This window comes from Ascaphus truei, chromosome 8, assembly GCF_040206685.1.
Source record: "Ascaphus truei isolate aAscTru1 chromosome 8, aAscTru1.hap1, whole genome shotgun sequence".
Lineage (NCBI taxonomy): Eukaryota > Metazoa > Chordata > Amphibia > Anura > Ascaphidae > Ascaphus > Ascaphus truei.
The window spans coordinates 57460901-57477838 of NC_134490.1; the positions used below are offsets into that span (position 1 = coordinate 57460901).

At 39.1% G+C, this 16938-nt stretch overlaps 1 protein-coding gene across 7 annotated transcripts in view; it reads right to left on the bottom strand.

The window, feature by feature from the left end:
- The window catches only part of JAKMIP3 (Janus kinase and microtubule interacting protein 3), a 103582-nt gene that overhangs the window by 63757 nt on the left and 22887 nt on the right, over positions 1–16938 (bottom strand). For 4 of the 7 annotated variants that reach the window (XM_075612202.1, XM_075612200.1, XM_075612199.1 and 1 more), the window contains exons 3-4: positions 10963–11204; positions 2117–2614 (exon numbers count right to left, since the gene is read on the bottom strand). In XM_075612202.1, the coding sequence (XP_075468317.1) occupies positions 2117–2614; positions 10963–11097 (633 nt within the window). In that variant the 5' untranslated portion in view covers positions 11098–11204. Of the gene's footprint in view, positions 1–963; positions 1012–2116; positions 2615–10962; positions 11205–16938 lie in introns of all 7 variants that reach the window. The other 3 variants (XM_075612195.1, XM_075612197.1, XM_075612196.1) reach the window with 1 other exon arrangement.

Sequence of the window (16938 nt, forward strand, 5' to 3'; positions counted from 1 at the left end):
AGCACACACCTCTACAAACAAATAAAAGACACCAATGATGATTTTACCTGGCCTGCTATGACTAGCATAGAAGTATCCAGAACTGGTTGCAGGTCCACATGCCACTGGTTAGGAATCGTTGCTTTGAATGCATATGGTAGTGTACGTCATTCAGTACGTTTGTATACTAGATACTTTCATTTAGTACTGGACACATTTTTAATTGGATGACAGTAACAATAAAGGCAGTTATTTTTGTTTAAGGATTTGAAATAACAAACATGTATTCATTTAATTCTATTAAAAAGGATTTTACTTCTATTATTTTTTGCTGAAACTTAAAGTTATACAGTAAGTATCAACCAAAAAACACTCAGGGTCATGAAGTTTAGTCTTTGGAGTTTTGTCTTAAGGCAAAAAAGCAGTTACAAGAGTAATTAAGTACAGAGTAGAATTACTTCCTATACCTAAATTATTTATTTATCAAATGTTTTACCAGGAAATAATACATTGAGAGTTAACTCTCGTTTTCAAGTATGCCCTGGGCACAGAGTTATGGTGACAGATACATTGTTACAAATACATGGGTACATTATGTGAACAGGGTTATATATACACACACACATATATATATATATATATATATATATATATATATATTTAGTATATATAAATAAAATCCTTGGTCATAAAACGCTTCATTTAATGCTTCCATTTATGCAAATCAAGGTGAACGTATTTGACATAGGACAAAAACATACCAAACCTATTTTTATAAATATACAGTATTTGTGAGGTGACATACAAATCCAATACCAACTCAAAATTAAATGTCCCCACTGCTTTGAGAAGACAAAAACAATATCTCGTCATGTTCTAAGATAATATGGCTTGTTGTTAAATGTCTTAATTCTCAATGGAGAAAATAATATTAAATACTAATATATTAGTATTAGAATGAAACAGTAGAGAACGCTGGCTCACCCTTTTGCTCTGGATGTTGTTTTTATGTGCCTTCTTCTGGTCTGAAATCTGTAAATAAATAAAAACTTAGTATGTGTGCCCTATTTAATGTATTCTATAAATTAAGTTTCTATATTCAAGTCTATTGTGTCTACTTAACTTTGTATGCATCCCAGGTGTCATTCTGATCCAAGCGATCCACTCCTCTTCTGGTTTTGTATAACATGAAGGCTTTTAGTGGCTGAGCAGCTAACAGACAGTATCAATGTAAAGGGATATTCCCATTGCCCATGAATATCAGAAATTCACATGAGAGTAGATGGAGATGCATGGATTAGAATGGATGAGCAAAAGGATACATGTTCAAAATCAATTCAATAGACGATCATGGTCAAACTATCATAGTTGGAACATTGGTATAGATATCATAGATACATTGATGATGTACTTCTAGCTTAATGCTGTATGATAAAAAAAATATTCTGTTAAGTCCCAAGTGACTGTTTATTTTTTATGTATCAATTATACAGTATACTCCTACACTAAAAAGGAAATGTCGAGTGATTCTCGAGACCCTCAAAATAATGCAAATATCTGTATCGTCACACAGAGTTGCAGAAACTGAACGGAGTGTACCAAGTAAAATAAGAAAAGGACAAAGAATCATTAAACACACGTTTGTTCATGGTTGGAAAAGCAACAGCATCACGGCTGCTTTTCGCCCCATTAGAAGCAGTTCTATACACCTGTTGTAGGTGTCATCAAAGTCTGACTTACCTCTTGTAGAGATTCTGGATTGAAGACAAGTTTCATATGCTGTGAAAGTGAATAAAGCTGAATTTGCTTTCAGCTCTCAGTACTACTACCCTTTAATATTAGAGTATGGCCTGTAACGAGCACAGCCCTCTTCCTCCATTATCATATACACTGACATGTAGTGTTGGTAAGAAAGTGTGTTAATAGCTACAGTAAAAATACTTTGGGATAAACTTACTGAGCAGTGCTAAGCCGTAACGCACCTTACAGTCCAATCAAATGAATGTGCTGTAAGGTGCATTATCGCTTAGCACCACTTAATAAATATTGCCCTTTGCATGCTAAAATGTTCGGTAACCAGATAGCACACATACTTTTGTGGTTGCTTAAAAAACGGAAACCTGATTTCCACACATACCAGCCTGCGGATCTCTCTCTCGCATTCCCTCTTAATTTTGGTGATTTCCTCTTGGTGTAGGTGATAGATGCTCCTTATTTCTGCAGCCTTTGTTTTATCTGCTTGAATAACCACCACCAGGGCCTCTTCCACTTGCTTTTTAGCTCCTTTAAGTTCACAAATCTCTTGCTGCATTTTGATTTTCTCCAGTTCAAAACATTTTTTGGCCTCTTCCTTTGCCTCATTGTACAGAACGTTTTTCACCTTATCGGGGACCCCGTCCCGTAGGGTATTAACCACAGTTTGCAGTCTTTGATTCTCATTATCTTTAATTTTGATAACCCGGAGGAGTTCTGACTCGTGCTGTCTCAGCAGGGTTTCTCGGACAGCCTGAAGCTCCTTCATCTTCTCCTCATGAAGTTTTGCCTTTAGTTCGGTCACCAAGACAATATTTTTATGCTGTTCGTGGTCTCTAATTTGCCTTATTTCTTGATTTTTTTCCCGTTCCAATTTGTTGACCTAAAAATACAGCACAAAAAAACAAAAACAAATGACTCTCCTTTCTCCAGATACTGTACATTGCAAAATAAGTGATTGTAACAGGAAATTTCAGGTGCAGATATAGAAGACATTATTACCACCCGTCAACGCACAAAACAACACCTAAAATAATGTGTTATCTTCTTAACCACTGATTTCCATAGCACTACTGTTATTTACAGGCTAAAGCTGTTTAAATTCTGGGCATTATGGAAATCTCTGCTCTCAGAGCAGCTCTCAGAGTGTGTGTGTTTGTGTGTGTGTGTAGCTGCAGAGTTTGTGTGTGTGTGTGTGTGTGTGTGCGTGTAGCTGCAGTTTATGTGTGTGTGTGTGTGTGGCTGCAGAGTTTGTGTTTCATTACAACCTTAATTAAAACCTTTCACACCAACTATAGCGACAATAACAATTTTACTTTAAATGTCATTATTTCTTATACCCCTGTAAGATGTTCATTTTTTGTGTGCACCCAAAATCCAGAGGATCGCTCCTATTCCACCACACTACAACATGATTTAGTGCTGTTCCTTAAATATTACACATTGATACATGCAGAATAACCTCAGGGGGTTCACCAGTATTCCACAATACCATTCTATTATTTAGTGCTGATAAACAATATAAATGTATATATGTGTGTTATTACTAATAATGTTTATGCAGGCAGTTAAATGAAGCCGCCTGGGTTAAACATGTGAGAAATATTACAGAATCTGGTATCTCTAAAATGGGCAATTTAAGATACTTAACAAGACATTGTTATTTGTGATTCCAATGCACAGAGAATGACCCTTATTTATTAGGAGCAAGACAGTCGCCTTGCCTGACCAATTATCAAATCACTTTAGCGAGCGCTTAATAGAAAGCAGTTCTGCGCACATTAATAATCCCTGTTGATGAAAGCAAAAGATCTGTCGATGCTGCAGTATTACAGTATTATCCTCACTGTTGCAGCTCAAATGGACCATTATATGTTTAGTGTTTGCATAAAAATCAATGTATGCATTTCACTGGACAAGTTCTATAAATGCTTGTAAGACCACTTAATGTACACTATGGCCATGCTTAAGCTTAGCATCCTTTTGTGGCTCTGGCTTTGGTTTCCTAATGTTTAAGTATCTCCAACATTTAAGTAATGTTTACAACAACAACACAAAAGAGCTTCAAATGAAGATAAGAAATGGTTAAGCAATCATATGCATACATGTTGTACTGACAGTGGTCTGAAGATTGAGAACTAAATGATGCCATCTTCATGTGTGTACCGTGAATCCCTTGAGGATATTTACTGATTTATGCAATAAGTACTGTGTTATTGAAAAGAAGGTGGTTGGTGCTATACTGCTATCATTTTGTCTTTTGTTTGTAATAAGTTGAAATTGCCAAATGCAATTTAAAAGTTTTTTAAATAACTACTTACACTATGCAATCAACAAAAATCAATATATTGCCTACCAATTAACATCATATTACTTAGCTAGGCTTGAAAATAATGACAAAATGCATATACAGTATATGGAAACAACTTTGTCCAATAGCACATGTAATGCCTGACCAATAACACTCACGGGTACTGCATGTATTGGGCCCGACACAGAACATAACTACAATTCAATTAACATGCTTCATGTAAAAGAAATCTAAAAAAAATAAGTAATAAGTCATAATGAGGTTAGTGCCATGTTGCTTCTGTGTCTGAATCTATGAAACAGTAAGAGGAAAGATAGAAACTACTGTATCAATGCTGTTTTGAAACAACATTAAATCAAATAAACAAACATCAATGATCCATTGAGTCTGTCATTTAATATGTTTTGTTTAACATTTACTGCCTAGTTATTGGCCACAGTAAGCCAGTCCCCCAATCTGTATGGCCTGTCATTTAATAGCTGATATGTTACATTCACAATAGGAAGCCACGTTTATACTGTAAATGTATTATTAGAGAATACATCATTTAGAATTTACTGTGGTGCCTTATTTCCCAGGATTTCCCTCTTGCTTTGTCTATTCTTTTATACTGTAGATAACTGATGGACACTGTATTGCTTCTTAGCAGGTTCCTGGCTATTGATTAGTTGATTTGGGTAAATACATGTAATGTATGCTCTCGTGAATCTAAGAATCAGGAATCGGGAAAGGAGTACAGGCATGCCCCACTAATATGGCGGGTTCTGTTATATGGCCCGGCCGCAAAGCAAAAATCGCCGGAAAGCAGAACCAACAATTTTCGGTGTCTCCTGCAGGTCTGCGCAGAACTTTAATCCCCACTTCTGTGCATACGCGACCTCCGTTATGCGCATGCGCAACCTCCTTTCTGTGCATGCGTGACCTCGGCCCCCCCCCCGTTCTGAGCATGCGTGACCTGAGCAGCCCCCGTTATGCGCGTGCGCACACATGGTGGCCCCCTTCTCGGTACCGCCATATGCGCAAAATGTCAAAAAGCGGGGCCCTGCTGTACTAGCGTTTCTTGTATTTTTCAACATGGAAACATTCTGTGTGAATAAATATTAACAGCCTCTTTAGTTTTCAGTAATAATCTAAGCCATGTTTTTTTATGAGGAATAATTTAAAGGAGGAATCCGTGCAATTTCCTACATGTGTTTTAAATAAATCAGTTCTGTAGTATTAGATAATAATTGCTATATATATTTTTTTCTTATTCAACTCTTAATGCAATTTTTTAATGCTTTAATATACTGAGCATCCTTTGATTTCTACAGCAGGTTTAGCCCAACTCCCCAGCTGTGCAAGGTCTTAGTAACACTTTCCTGTTTGTGATCATTTGTTGCCAATGTCCCCAGCAGTTTGAGCTTCAAACTGTAACAATAGATAATGTTACCTTAGTAATATAAGAATAAGTTGTAGCTGCTTAGTTACACTGACTGAAGGATTGATTGAAACTGAAAGGCAGCCATTTAGTGAACCCTGGGAACCAGGATATTTGCTGATTGATTACAGGAGAACGAATCGATCGACAGTTTAGGTAATCAGTTTTCAAAATAGGTCATAAAAGGCAGCATATGTTAAAACAAAAAAATAAGAAAAATATACATATATATATTATCATTTTATTATATGCTGCCTTTGATGACCTATTATATATATATATATATATATATATAATAGGTCATCAAAGGCAGCATATAATAAAATGATAATATATATATATATATGACATGGGGGAGACGAGGAGAGAGTGATGTGGGGGAGGAAGTGACTTCAGGAAGAGTAACATGTGAGGTAGAAGACTGACATACGGGGAAAGAGGGTGACATGTGGTTGAAAAACAGTGACATGTGGGGGGAGTGGGTAACATGGAGGGGGGGAGAGAGTGTCATGGGGAAATGACAAATGGTAGGGAGAGATTGACATGGGGATGGGTATCGGGGGGGGGGAGACATGGGGTAGTGTCCTACCTTCTAATGTGCAGCTGTAGGGTCTGAAAGGGGTTAACTGCAGACTAAATCCTCATGCATGGTCCATCTACAGGAGGCTTCCTCTCTCCTGCTGGTCCCACCTCCTCTGATGAAGTGATACAGTGGCAGGCCAGCAGAAGAGAAGGATCCTGTGCTCTGCAGTGAACCTCCTACAGATCGTACAGCTTGTAGAAGGTCACCAGTGCACACGATGAAGGGGAGGATTCTTGCTTCCCTCCTGCCATCAACCACCAAGCCCCACCCAATGGGCAATGGTCAGGGACAGGAAGAGCGGACTGAATCCGAGTTAGGGGCTGAAACAATATTTTGGTGAGTTTCTGTCTTAGATGTGGGCCCATAGATGGGAGCAGCATTCAATTTGAGTCAGATCTTGGGTGTTCCGGGGCCTCTCCAAACTCACCCAAACAGAAATTATTAGGAAATTATTTCAATTTATCTATATCAGTGTTTCCCAACTCTAGTCCTCAGCGACCCCCAACAGGTCAGGTCTTAAGGAAATCCCTGCTCCAGCACAGGTGGCTCAGTCAAAATGACTGAGCCGCTGATTGACCCACCTGTGCTGGAGCCGGGATATCCTTAAGACCTGACCTGTTGGGGTTCCCTGAGGACTGGAGTTGGGAAACACTGATCTATATGATGCTACTTAACTTTGGTATATACAAAAATACAAGTTTTAATTAAGTGCTAAGGTTTAAGCACATTTCACTGCACTGTAAATGTTACTTTCATCTAAAATAGAATGCTTCTTTTTATATATTTTTGCTTGTCTTTATTGTGATGCTTATATGCTCATCCCACTATAAAATGTATGTTGGAAACACTATCTGATTGCAGGCTTCTGATGTCGCTTGGTATTTTTTATAGCCGTAGGTTGAAACCAAGAACCTATTCAATTCTAATAACATGTCATGATTTGTTTCTTAGAAAGAAGTCTTAGACTTGCTCTTAGTATTCGTTTTCTAATGTAAAAATATACATCAACACTGTATGTGTCTCTCTCTCAAGCAATCTCATGAAAACTGGCTTACCAGATACATTCTATCAATATAAATTACACTTTAAAGAATGGAATATTGTAGGAGACAATGGGGCCTATTCTTGTAGTCTTCATAAAAAAAGTCGCTGGGCCAGTTACGCCACCAGTTCTTTGAGCGTTGTTATCACGGTATTCAGAAAGCCTCGAATACCTGCGATAGCAAAATGCCCACAACTGGCGATGAGCCAGCGACGTGATGATCGCCTGTCTTGAAAGGACTCACCCGGTGATCTGTAGCGATCTAGACCAGCTGCATAGAGAGCTGCACTGAGAGAGCCGCCTCTCCCTGCGCATATCTCACCAACGATCGCAGGGTTATAATAAAGAAAATAATACTAGTTTATGTGAGCAGGGGGTCTCTGGAGCAGAACCGCATTGATTTCAGGTCCGGGGACCCCCTGCTTCCCGAAATAAAGGGCCCCGTTATGAGATGCCGATCTCTCCTATGCATTTAAATGTCTCGCGTCACGTGACCGTTGGTTTTAAATGCATAGGAGATACTGCCACCCCATAACGGAGCCTGTATATCGGGAAACAGAGGGTCCCCGGACCTCAAATCAACACGGTTCTGCTCCGGAGACCCCCTGCTCACGTACACTTGTATTACATTTTTTATTAAAACAACTTCATTAACTTAGAGGCTAGCCAATGCAATGAATGGGTTAACCACCAGTGCCCTGTTTATTGTGGGTAGTGGGGGAGGATGATGGTGGTATTTGGCCCTTGGTGTGTGTTTAGGCCTTGCAGGTGGAGTTAACCCCTTCATTACCATAGAGGTATTAACCGCTAAGGTAATGTAGAGCTTAACTCCACCTGCAATCCCTCCGCGAGGCCTAAACACCCACCAATGGCCAAATACCACCTTCACCCACCCCTGTTACACACAATAAACATGGCACTGGTAGTTAACCCCATCATTGCCTTAGCGGTTAGCCACTAAGGTAATGAAGTTGCCTGTAAATGCATTTTTGTTGCATGGGATTCATGCCGGGGGCCTCCGGTGCTTATTAATGGGTATCATCTCCGGGGACTCCCGGCATCAATCCAATGTAGGAAAAAAGCATTTTTTTTTCGAAGTCATCTCTCAACGCCTTCTCATCAGCTTCTCACCAGTCTCACTTTTCCTGGCGTGTGGCTTTTGGGAGAAACTCACCATTCTAAATAAACTAATTGAGGGTACTAGAATTGCACGAGTTTCAGAACCTGCCGATAAGTGGCTTATCGCCGCTCACCCAGCGATGTGTTTTGGACGGCTGAAAAAATTCCAGATTCAGGCCTTTATCGCCCATTTATCGGCTTACTGAATAGCAGTAGGCAGTTTGGTCGAAAAGGTCTCGATAAGTGGGTTATCGAGGCTTATAGAATAGGCCCCCATGTGTTTAAAGGTAATTGTAGAAATAAAACAAATACAATTCCTGTTTTCCAAGTTCTCTACAAGTTAAATGCAGTAATCATACCTCAATTAAGCAAAACTACAATATGAAATAGTAATGCTAGTTTCACATGCAGCAATTTCAGAATAATCTAGATATACTTTGTACTATACGCAGGACCGCAGACAGATTTTCCGGGGCCCACCACTAGAGTTATGACTGGGACCTCCCCCCCCTTCTGCAGTGTTGCGAGCCGCCCTATTTCACACCTCGCAATTCCCCCCATTTCACACCTCACGAGCCTCCTCTATTTCCCTCCCTCTTCCCATGTATTTCTCTCCCCTCCATCTCACCTCTCACCATCCCCCCTCCATCAATTACCCCACTTTCACTCAATCCCTCCCCGTCTCACTCTTACTCCTACTTTTCCTCATTCACCCCTCTCTCCTCTCTCTACCCACCCCTCCATCAATTACCACACGCTCACTCAATCCCCCTCCTCACACAACCCCACCCCACAAAATATATACCAAAAAAAACCACGCCCAAATACATACAAAAAAAATCCCTCCCCCCAAAATATATACAACCCCTTCCCCCCAAATATATACAACCGCCCCCAAATACATACAAAAAAACCCCCAACTCCAATACATATAAAAGAAAAACAAATACATATAAAACAAAACACCCACCATGCCCAGGACACTTGTCCCGTCTGTCGCCCCCTGTCGGTGACCCTGACTGTACTTGTGGACTTAAAGGACATTTTTAAACAAAAAAGATGTGATGAAAGATTTTGTTAACATTGCAGAGATCCAGTTTTTAATACTGTGCAATGTAAGTATTCCCTGGGTGTTAGGAATGTTGCTAATGGCTTTTTTAAAATCCCTTTAATTGCAATTCTAAGCTTGATGCTTGTAAATGCAAAACCATTTGGTTAATATTTCCTGAATGTTATGAGCAGAGCAATATATATTTTCAAAAGTAAAAATAAACATGTTAGTAAATTTGAAAAACAGATGTAAGAGTTCTTTTTAATATTTCCTATCTGGAAGTGGCTTTTTTTACCTGACAAGTTAGCAGATATGTAGTTACAGACAGAACACAGATCTAAATACTGTGCAGAGAGGAACACAGAACAGGGCCAAAGGAAAGAAAATAGGTATCCTTTGTATACATCTATTAACAGTGCGCAGTCAATAGGAATGCAAATAATAATGTACTTACTGTAATGTACTATCTTGCCATTTATTTACATTACATTATTATGAAGTTTTTAGTTACAGAAATATTTCCTGAAATTTGTATTTTAATGTTTGTAAGGAGCTTTAAAACTGTGATGGAAAGTGGCTCAATATTGGAGCTGCTTTTGATTTTCTGGTTAATAATTCTCTCGTCTGGTACTTCCTATCCTGTTTATGTATGTGGAGTGACGAGGATACTTTGTATAGTTCTTCTATATCACTATGTATTCCGCTGCTTCATTTAGTTCATTGTTGTTTGTGTAAACATCGGGTTCTTTATTGTAAAAGAAACTATTGAGTCTGATCTAATCACCGAAGAGCAGAGGTGCCGTGTTCTGGAAAGAAAATCTAGCATCTGATGAATTAGTTACTATATTAGGAAACTGCAACGGAATGTTTTCCATGGGTATTGCTTTGTATGAAACCATGAAATAGGCCAAGTAAACACAAATAAACACCTTTGTAGCCACACATGTATGCACACAACATTGCTGAAATGTAAGTGTTATACTTATGTATAGAGATGTGGGACATTGTCGCAGAAGTGCACAAACCAGGTGAAAGTTGCCCATTTTATTTTGTGAAAAATGGCAAATGTTGCCCAAAAATTGTTGCCAAGCATTAACCCTTTTAGCGCCTCATGACGCAGTTACGTCATGGCTTCTGGCACCCTGGGGTGCCCGTGGTATAGTAGCTACGTTAAAAAAATGCCCGTTCTCTTAGGTCTTAGGGGAGATCCGTAGGAGAGCAGGACGCGATCTGCAATGTTGGCGGACATGAGGGAGATGACTCCTCCCCTTCCGCCATAAATGATGGAGCTATCACGTGACTGTGAGTCACGTAATCGTGAGTGGGGCTGGGGGGGTGACCCTCTGGCCCCCCTCCGGCACTCAAAGGGTTAAAAGTCAATGCGCAGGTCACATGACACTAAATTAAGGTCACATAATCCTTTATATACTGTTTCTTTTTCTGCAAAATGCTGACGAAGTTGGTAACATTTTGAGAAATATGACCTTTGCAGAAAATTTAAGAGGAAATCACAACATTTTTTACTGAGCACATTTAAGCACATTGGCACATCTGTACATAAGCAGGTGTTTAAAAAAAACGTGAAATTAATGGTAATCACTTGATTTTTCTTATAGGAAAATCCTCTTGTGAACCCTGTGAAGTATCCAAAGATACATTAAAATATACCCAATGCAAACAATACAAGAACGCAGAAGATGCTCACCTTACTCTTTTCCTGTTGGAGTTCTATTTGGATATCGGTGAGTTTTGCTCTCAGATCCTCATTGGCAGCTTGTAAGGAAGCTGAAGCCTCATGTTTCTCTACCTTAGCTCTGCTGGTGGCACCCTTCTTTGACATCGTGAGGTGAAGTGACCGGGAGGGTGCTATCCCAAACAGAGAGAACCTCCCTGGTTCACAGTGTCAAGTTCCTCTTTCTTGTTTCCTTTCTACATTTTTCTAGTCATCTGCAAGAGAAACAGAACACATTTCTTTTGTAAAATTATGCAGTTTTTATATTCACAGAATTAGTTCACCCTAATAAATGAGCCAACATTTTCCTAATAGCCTCATTCACAATGATGAGAGGCAGCAGTGTATCTACAGTTTTGAACTAGATATCAGAGATTAATATCAATGTAAGCATCTCAGCATGGCTATGGCAAAACCTCCCCTGCATCCACTTCTAAGCATTAAAAAAGTTATGGTGGGTACAAAAAGTGACAAATAAAAATACCACAGGTGGGTGCATTTGCATGTCTCAGACAGGTCTACAACTCTGTCTTTCCCCATTATCACGTAGCATACAGTGTTTCCACTGCAGCCAGGGACTCTGGGAAATGACATGCAAATCAGCACTCGCAGTGTGGCACTCTTTACTTCTTATCCATTTTAACATGGACCCCTATAAACGTATACCTGCCGTATTACACAGCTGTTCAGCACAGCCTGGGTTAAAGTGCAGAGCCAGTAAACCTACTCACAGACAACCTTTTTTTGTTGTTGACCTTTTGTGTCTCATCAGTGCAAGGCTGGTTGCTGGCTATGCAATATGAAGCTGGTAGAGGGCATAACAGACATTAAAAAAGTTATGGTGGGTAAACAAAAGTTCTAAGTATCGTAAACGATGATATAGTCATTTCACATGAAGATAATAGGTTACTTTGAACTACATGTATTCAGTTACCATGATATATTTTGGCCTTTGGAACAAATATCTGTACCTATAAATCAGGTTGTTGTTCGGTTGATTGTTCTATTGGAAGGTTTATGCATGATCATCTATTCAAACTTTTTCCAAAACACAGTTAGTGTATAAAACAAATTCATGAACATCGGAACAAAATAAGGCAGCTGTAATTCTTCTACTGAAAATGTGCTTCTTATTAAGGGCCTTTTATATAATCCTGACATTCTAAACTTTACATTGCTACATTTTCCCAGAACAGATTTGACTTGTAAAACTTAAGCCCCTCTGCCCCCCCCCCCTTTGTCAGTAAACCATTTGTCTGGTGAAAAGTACAAAAAAAAAAAAAAACAACTATGGCCCAGATGTATCAAGGCAAAAGTGGAGTGATTCTGGAGCAAGATAACTGCCCCAAATGTATCAATAGGATTTTGTCTTTGATACAGTTGGTACAGATTTATTGCCCCAGAATGATTCAACGTTTGCCTTGACACATACACCGCTATGTATTGGGCACTGTCAGGGTCAATATCAGTAGTATATCAACAGTGGTGCTATTAATGGCAATCACTAGATCATACTTCAGATCTATGAAGTCATTATTTCCTCTGGGTGCTAAATCTATAGACTAATTACTAACTCTGATTATTGATTAATTATTAGTAAAGGAAAACAAGTAAACATTTTAAAGTTGTGGTCCACGTGTAAGAAACATTATTCCTTCTTACATCATGTGCATATATAATGTAAATGGGATATTATAGGACAGAAATATTCCAAATAATAACAGATGATATGAAATATATTTAAAACATAATCCCCCAAAACAAGTAGCAGCTAGAATAATAATACCTAGGGTGGGAAGTAAACTAATTGTTTGACCTTTCTACAGCTACAGTATGTGAGGAAAATGTCTGAGTACATTCCAATGACCCAGTTTCTTACCCGTGAGGTCTAATCCGAGAGGGTTCTCTCCATACAGTAGCTGAAAAGCCTTTCATTTGACAAAACATAATGTGGTCTACAAAGTGTGTTAAGAATATCAAGTTTAAAACAATGATTACTAGCTTGTGGAAACAAGATATATGCTTTTTGAACAAAATGATTATACTACTGATATTTAGAAACAGAATCTGAATTAATAATATAATTTTGTTTTAACCTGAAGAGTTTATACACTAATTGGAGCCACAAAGAGATAAAGTAATCAAAGTCACAAGGAGTCTACACCAAATTTAGAACCGTATTATCTTATGCTAAATCACACTCTTCTATCCTGAATTAAGGGCCCTTATTTTCTCTACACTTAAATATAGAAGATCCCTTTGATTACCCAACCATCCCACTAAGCAAGAAGAGAACTACCAAGTAAGCAAAAAATTGCGATGAGCATAGTTGCTTTAGAAGTGGGATTTTAAATACTGCTAACAGCATAATATGCAATTATATAGTACCCTGCTTCCATTAGGGGGGACGTTATATGGTGAAAAAAGAGAAGTCAGGGAGGAGTTATTGTATATAACATCTGTATTACAATGAGCAGTATCAATTATATTATACTAGATGATAGTACCCGGTGTTGCTCGGAAATGATAAGAAACCAACTTCAACTGCCCCCCCCCATCTCCTCTTACCCCTACCCCCTCCTTTCACCCCACTAACCCTTTCTCTCTCTCCTTCTTTCTTTTCCCCCCTCATCTCTCTGCTTTCCCTCATCTCTCTCCCTCCCATCATTTTTCTTTAATACCTTATGATGTCCCCCATTGTGTCCGCCTCTCTCTCCTTCTCCAGCAATCTGACTTTCTCCTCACGCGCCAATTAACTTCCTCTCTTTTTTGTGTGTGCTTTCTGTGCAAACTTTATATCTATCTTACTCTCCTTATCTGCCACAAGGCTTCGTGTATTTTGATGTCACCAGTATGATGTCACATGCTAGATACATAGCCTGCCAGATACAACAGCCGGTGGCTGACTTCCTTGTCCGAAAAATTGTAATAACATAGAATTAAAAATAGAATGTATCCAATTGCCAAACATAGACAAAAACGTGCTCCTTAATCTCACCAACCATAATGCAAAATGTGGTTACAATATCTTAGGAGAGGTACAAGTACATAGAGGACAAATAATTTTCCAAAATATATAGTAGAGATCATAAAATAGGTTATATCTCTTTCCAATAATCTGTCAGGCCAAAGCCTTTATTGTACATTGGCACAGTTACATAATGCTCATCCAATGGTAATCTTTCCATAGCACCTACTCTATGAAACCTGCAGCATCAGAAACCAGTAGGATTTATTGTGCTCACCGAGAAAACCACAAGAGTATCAATCCCCCTTTAAACAAGAAGAATTCCAGTATGTTAGTCTCATATCTGAGAATCTGAGAAATCAGGATATTGAAAGTACAAGGCTGAATGAAGAGAACGTAACAATGCACAATGTGACAGTCCAGGTCAATGGTAACATATTCCTTACAAAACCAAACATGGCATGAGACAGCAAGTTCATTCTGATAAATCTGCTGAAAGGCCCTCTGCAGGATTAGCAAGATACACTCACAGGGACAGAAACAAGCTTACATCGTGTGACCTGAATTTTCTTTCCAGGATAATCCCTGAAATAAATTCAAAACGAAGCCCCTTTTTGTTGAACATGGCAATATACTGACGAAAATGAACCTAAGCAAAATGCATTCAAGTGGAAACACATTATCCGGAAAGGCAAAGGACGGGGGGGGGGGGGAAGGGCAACACCAGACCTCAAGGACCACCAACAGGTCAGGTTTTAAGGATATCCCTGCTTCAGCACAGGTGGCTCAATTAGTCCCAGCTTCAGCACAGGTGTCCTAATCAGTGCCTCAGCCTTCGACTGAGCCTCTGATTGAGCCACCTGTGCTGAAGCAAGGATATCCTGAAAACCTAACCTGCTGGTGGCCCTTGAGGACTGGAGTTGGCCGCCCCTGTCATAGAAATTATTGCAATTGTGGTTTCCTCACTCACTGGTCTATGATAAAAATGATACACCTCTAGCCATCCAAAACATTATGGGGCATATATTACAAGGCACACGTGGAGCAATTCTGGGGCAAAATAATTGCCCTGTATGTATCAAAGAAAAAAGTGCAGTCCAGATATCCGCTTTGAATAGGTTACTGAGAACATTTCAGAATAATAACCTGTTTTTAATTTAGTAATTAGGTTGGTGTGTCATTGAAAACCACCAGATGGAAGTTAACAAAGTCCAGGTGCAAAAAGAGATGAGACAGTAGGAACTGCTTTAATAGTCTTTGCTTAATTAGCCGGACTGTTAGGCAGAGTGATATACTATACTCTGAGGTCAACAGCTATTGGGCTAAAGTACAAAAGGGATACCCATGTCCCTAATAAGAGCTATCCAGAGTGCTGAATCCTATATCCTGGACCTAACAGCTCACGTCTATTTTACACCATGGACCATTGGAGACATCTACATTTATTAATTTTATTTATTTTATTTTCTGCAGTATGGGTACTAGATGCATTTTTCAGAACACAAAAAAAAAATCTATAGACTGTGTTTGGACGTGTACGTAACTGTATTTCAAATAAATATATTCTTTGGGTCTTTTTTTCTACTCCTATATACACTTCTATATAAAGTGACTTTGCTCAAGATGACAAGGAGAGCTGATACTTGGATTTAAACTGGGTTCATCCACTTCAAAGCTACTGTGACATTACATTACTACTTTAGCCCTCTATATACATATGTCACTAAGGTATATTTATGACTGGTTTAATAAAATTTTGGTTTAATAAAATTGTTAGGTAGCTACTTTTAATTTGATTTAAAGAACCAAATAAAATTCCCTTGCTTGACATATCATCTTTTGAACTATCATGTTCTAAGTTTAATAAATGAATAACACCTGCTATTAAAGGATGCAAACTCCTAGACGACCAAATGAACTCCTACTAATAATGCCAAGTTGATAATAGCAGCATTGACCTGTTTGTCTATCTCATGGGTGGTCAATTCCAGTCCCCATCAGCCACCAACAGGCCAGGTATTAGGGGGTTATCCCTGCTTCAGCACAGGTGGCTTAATCAGTGGCTAGACATTTGCATATCTCTAGTTTCTAAAATTGTTGGTTCCATGGGTTTGATTTCCATCACTTTCACACATGGACAGTAGCAGCCCGCCTGTGTATTTCAATAGTCTACGCAAGGGGTGCCAACTCCAGTCCTCAAGGGTCACCAACAGGCCAGGTATAAGGGATATCCCTGCTTCAGCCCAGATGGATGATTGAGCCACTGATTGAGCCACCTGTGCTGAAACAGGTGTAACCCCGTGTCTGCTATCAGCACAGGACATGGCCCATTTAAGAATTACATTCCACTGGACCATGTGACTGTGCTTAGCCAGTGGAATGACAGTTGGTGACAGTTGCAAATGGAGTGCTGATGGGACTGGTGTGGCAGTTTGTTTTGATATAGTGAAGGCTGCTGCAGAACACTCTGCAAGGGCCTGACCGATCCATGGAGTGAGGAGACTGGTGGATTTTGATGGCCAGTACAAAGTACAGTGACACCTCAGGGAGTACTGCAACAGCTAAGAGGAGAAATATCAGGATTTAACAGCCAGAGAAAAGAAAGAGATCCCCCTGCATTGGAACACAGTTAATGTTTTCAAATTAACTTTAAGAAGAAGCAACAGCCTGCATCTGTTTGAATCCAGAGCTCCAACGTAAGGTTATTGTACAAATACCCTGTCTGATCAACAAGGTATGTGAACTAATATGCTGTGACTGCAATATATATATATATATATATATATATATATAAAACAGAGGTGCAGTGTTAGTGATTTATTTTAGTAGGATTGCAGAAATACTGTGTGATTATGTGGTAGCCCTGTGTATGTATCCCTGTTCAAAATGATAGATAAAGTAATATAAAGTTTTGTTATAATTCCTTACAGTTTTGTTGTGTCTAATTACTCCTGCTTCCACTCTGTGTACCACCCATTATA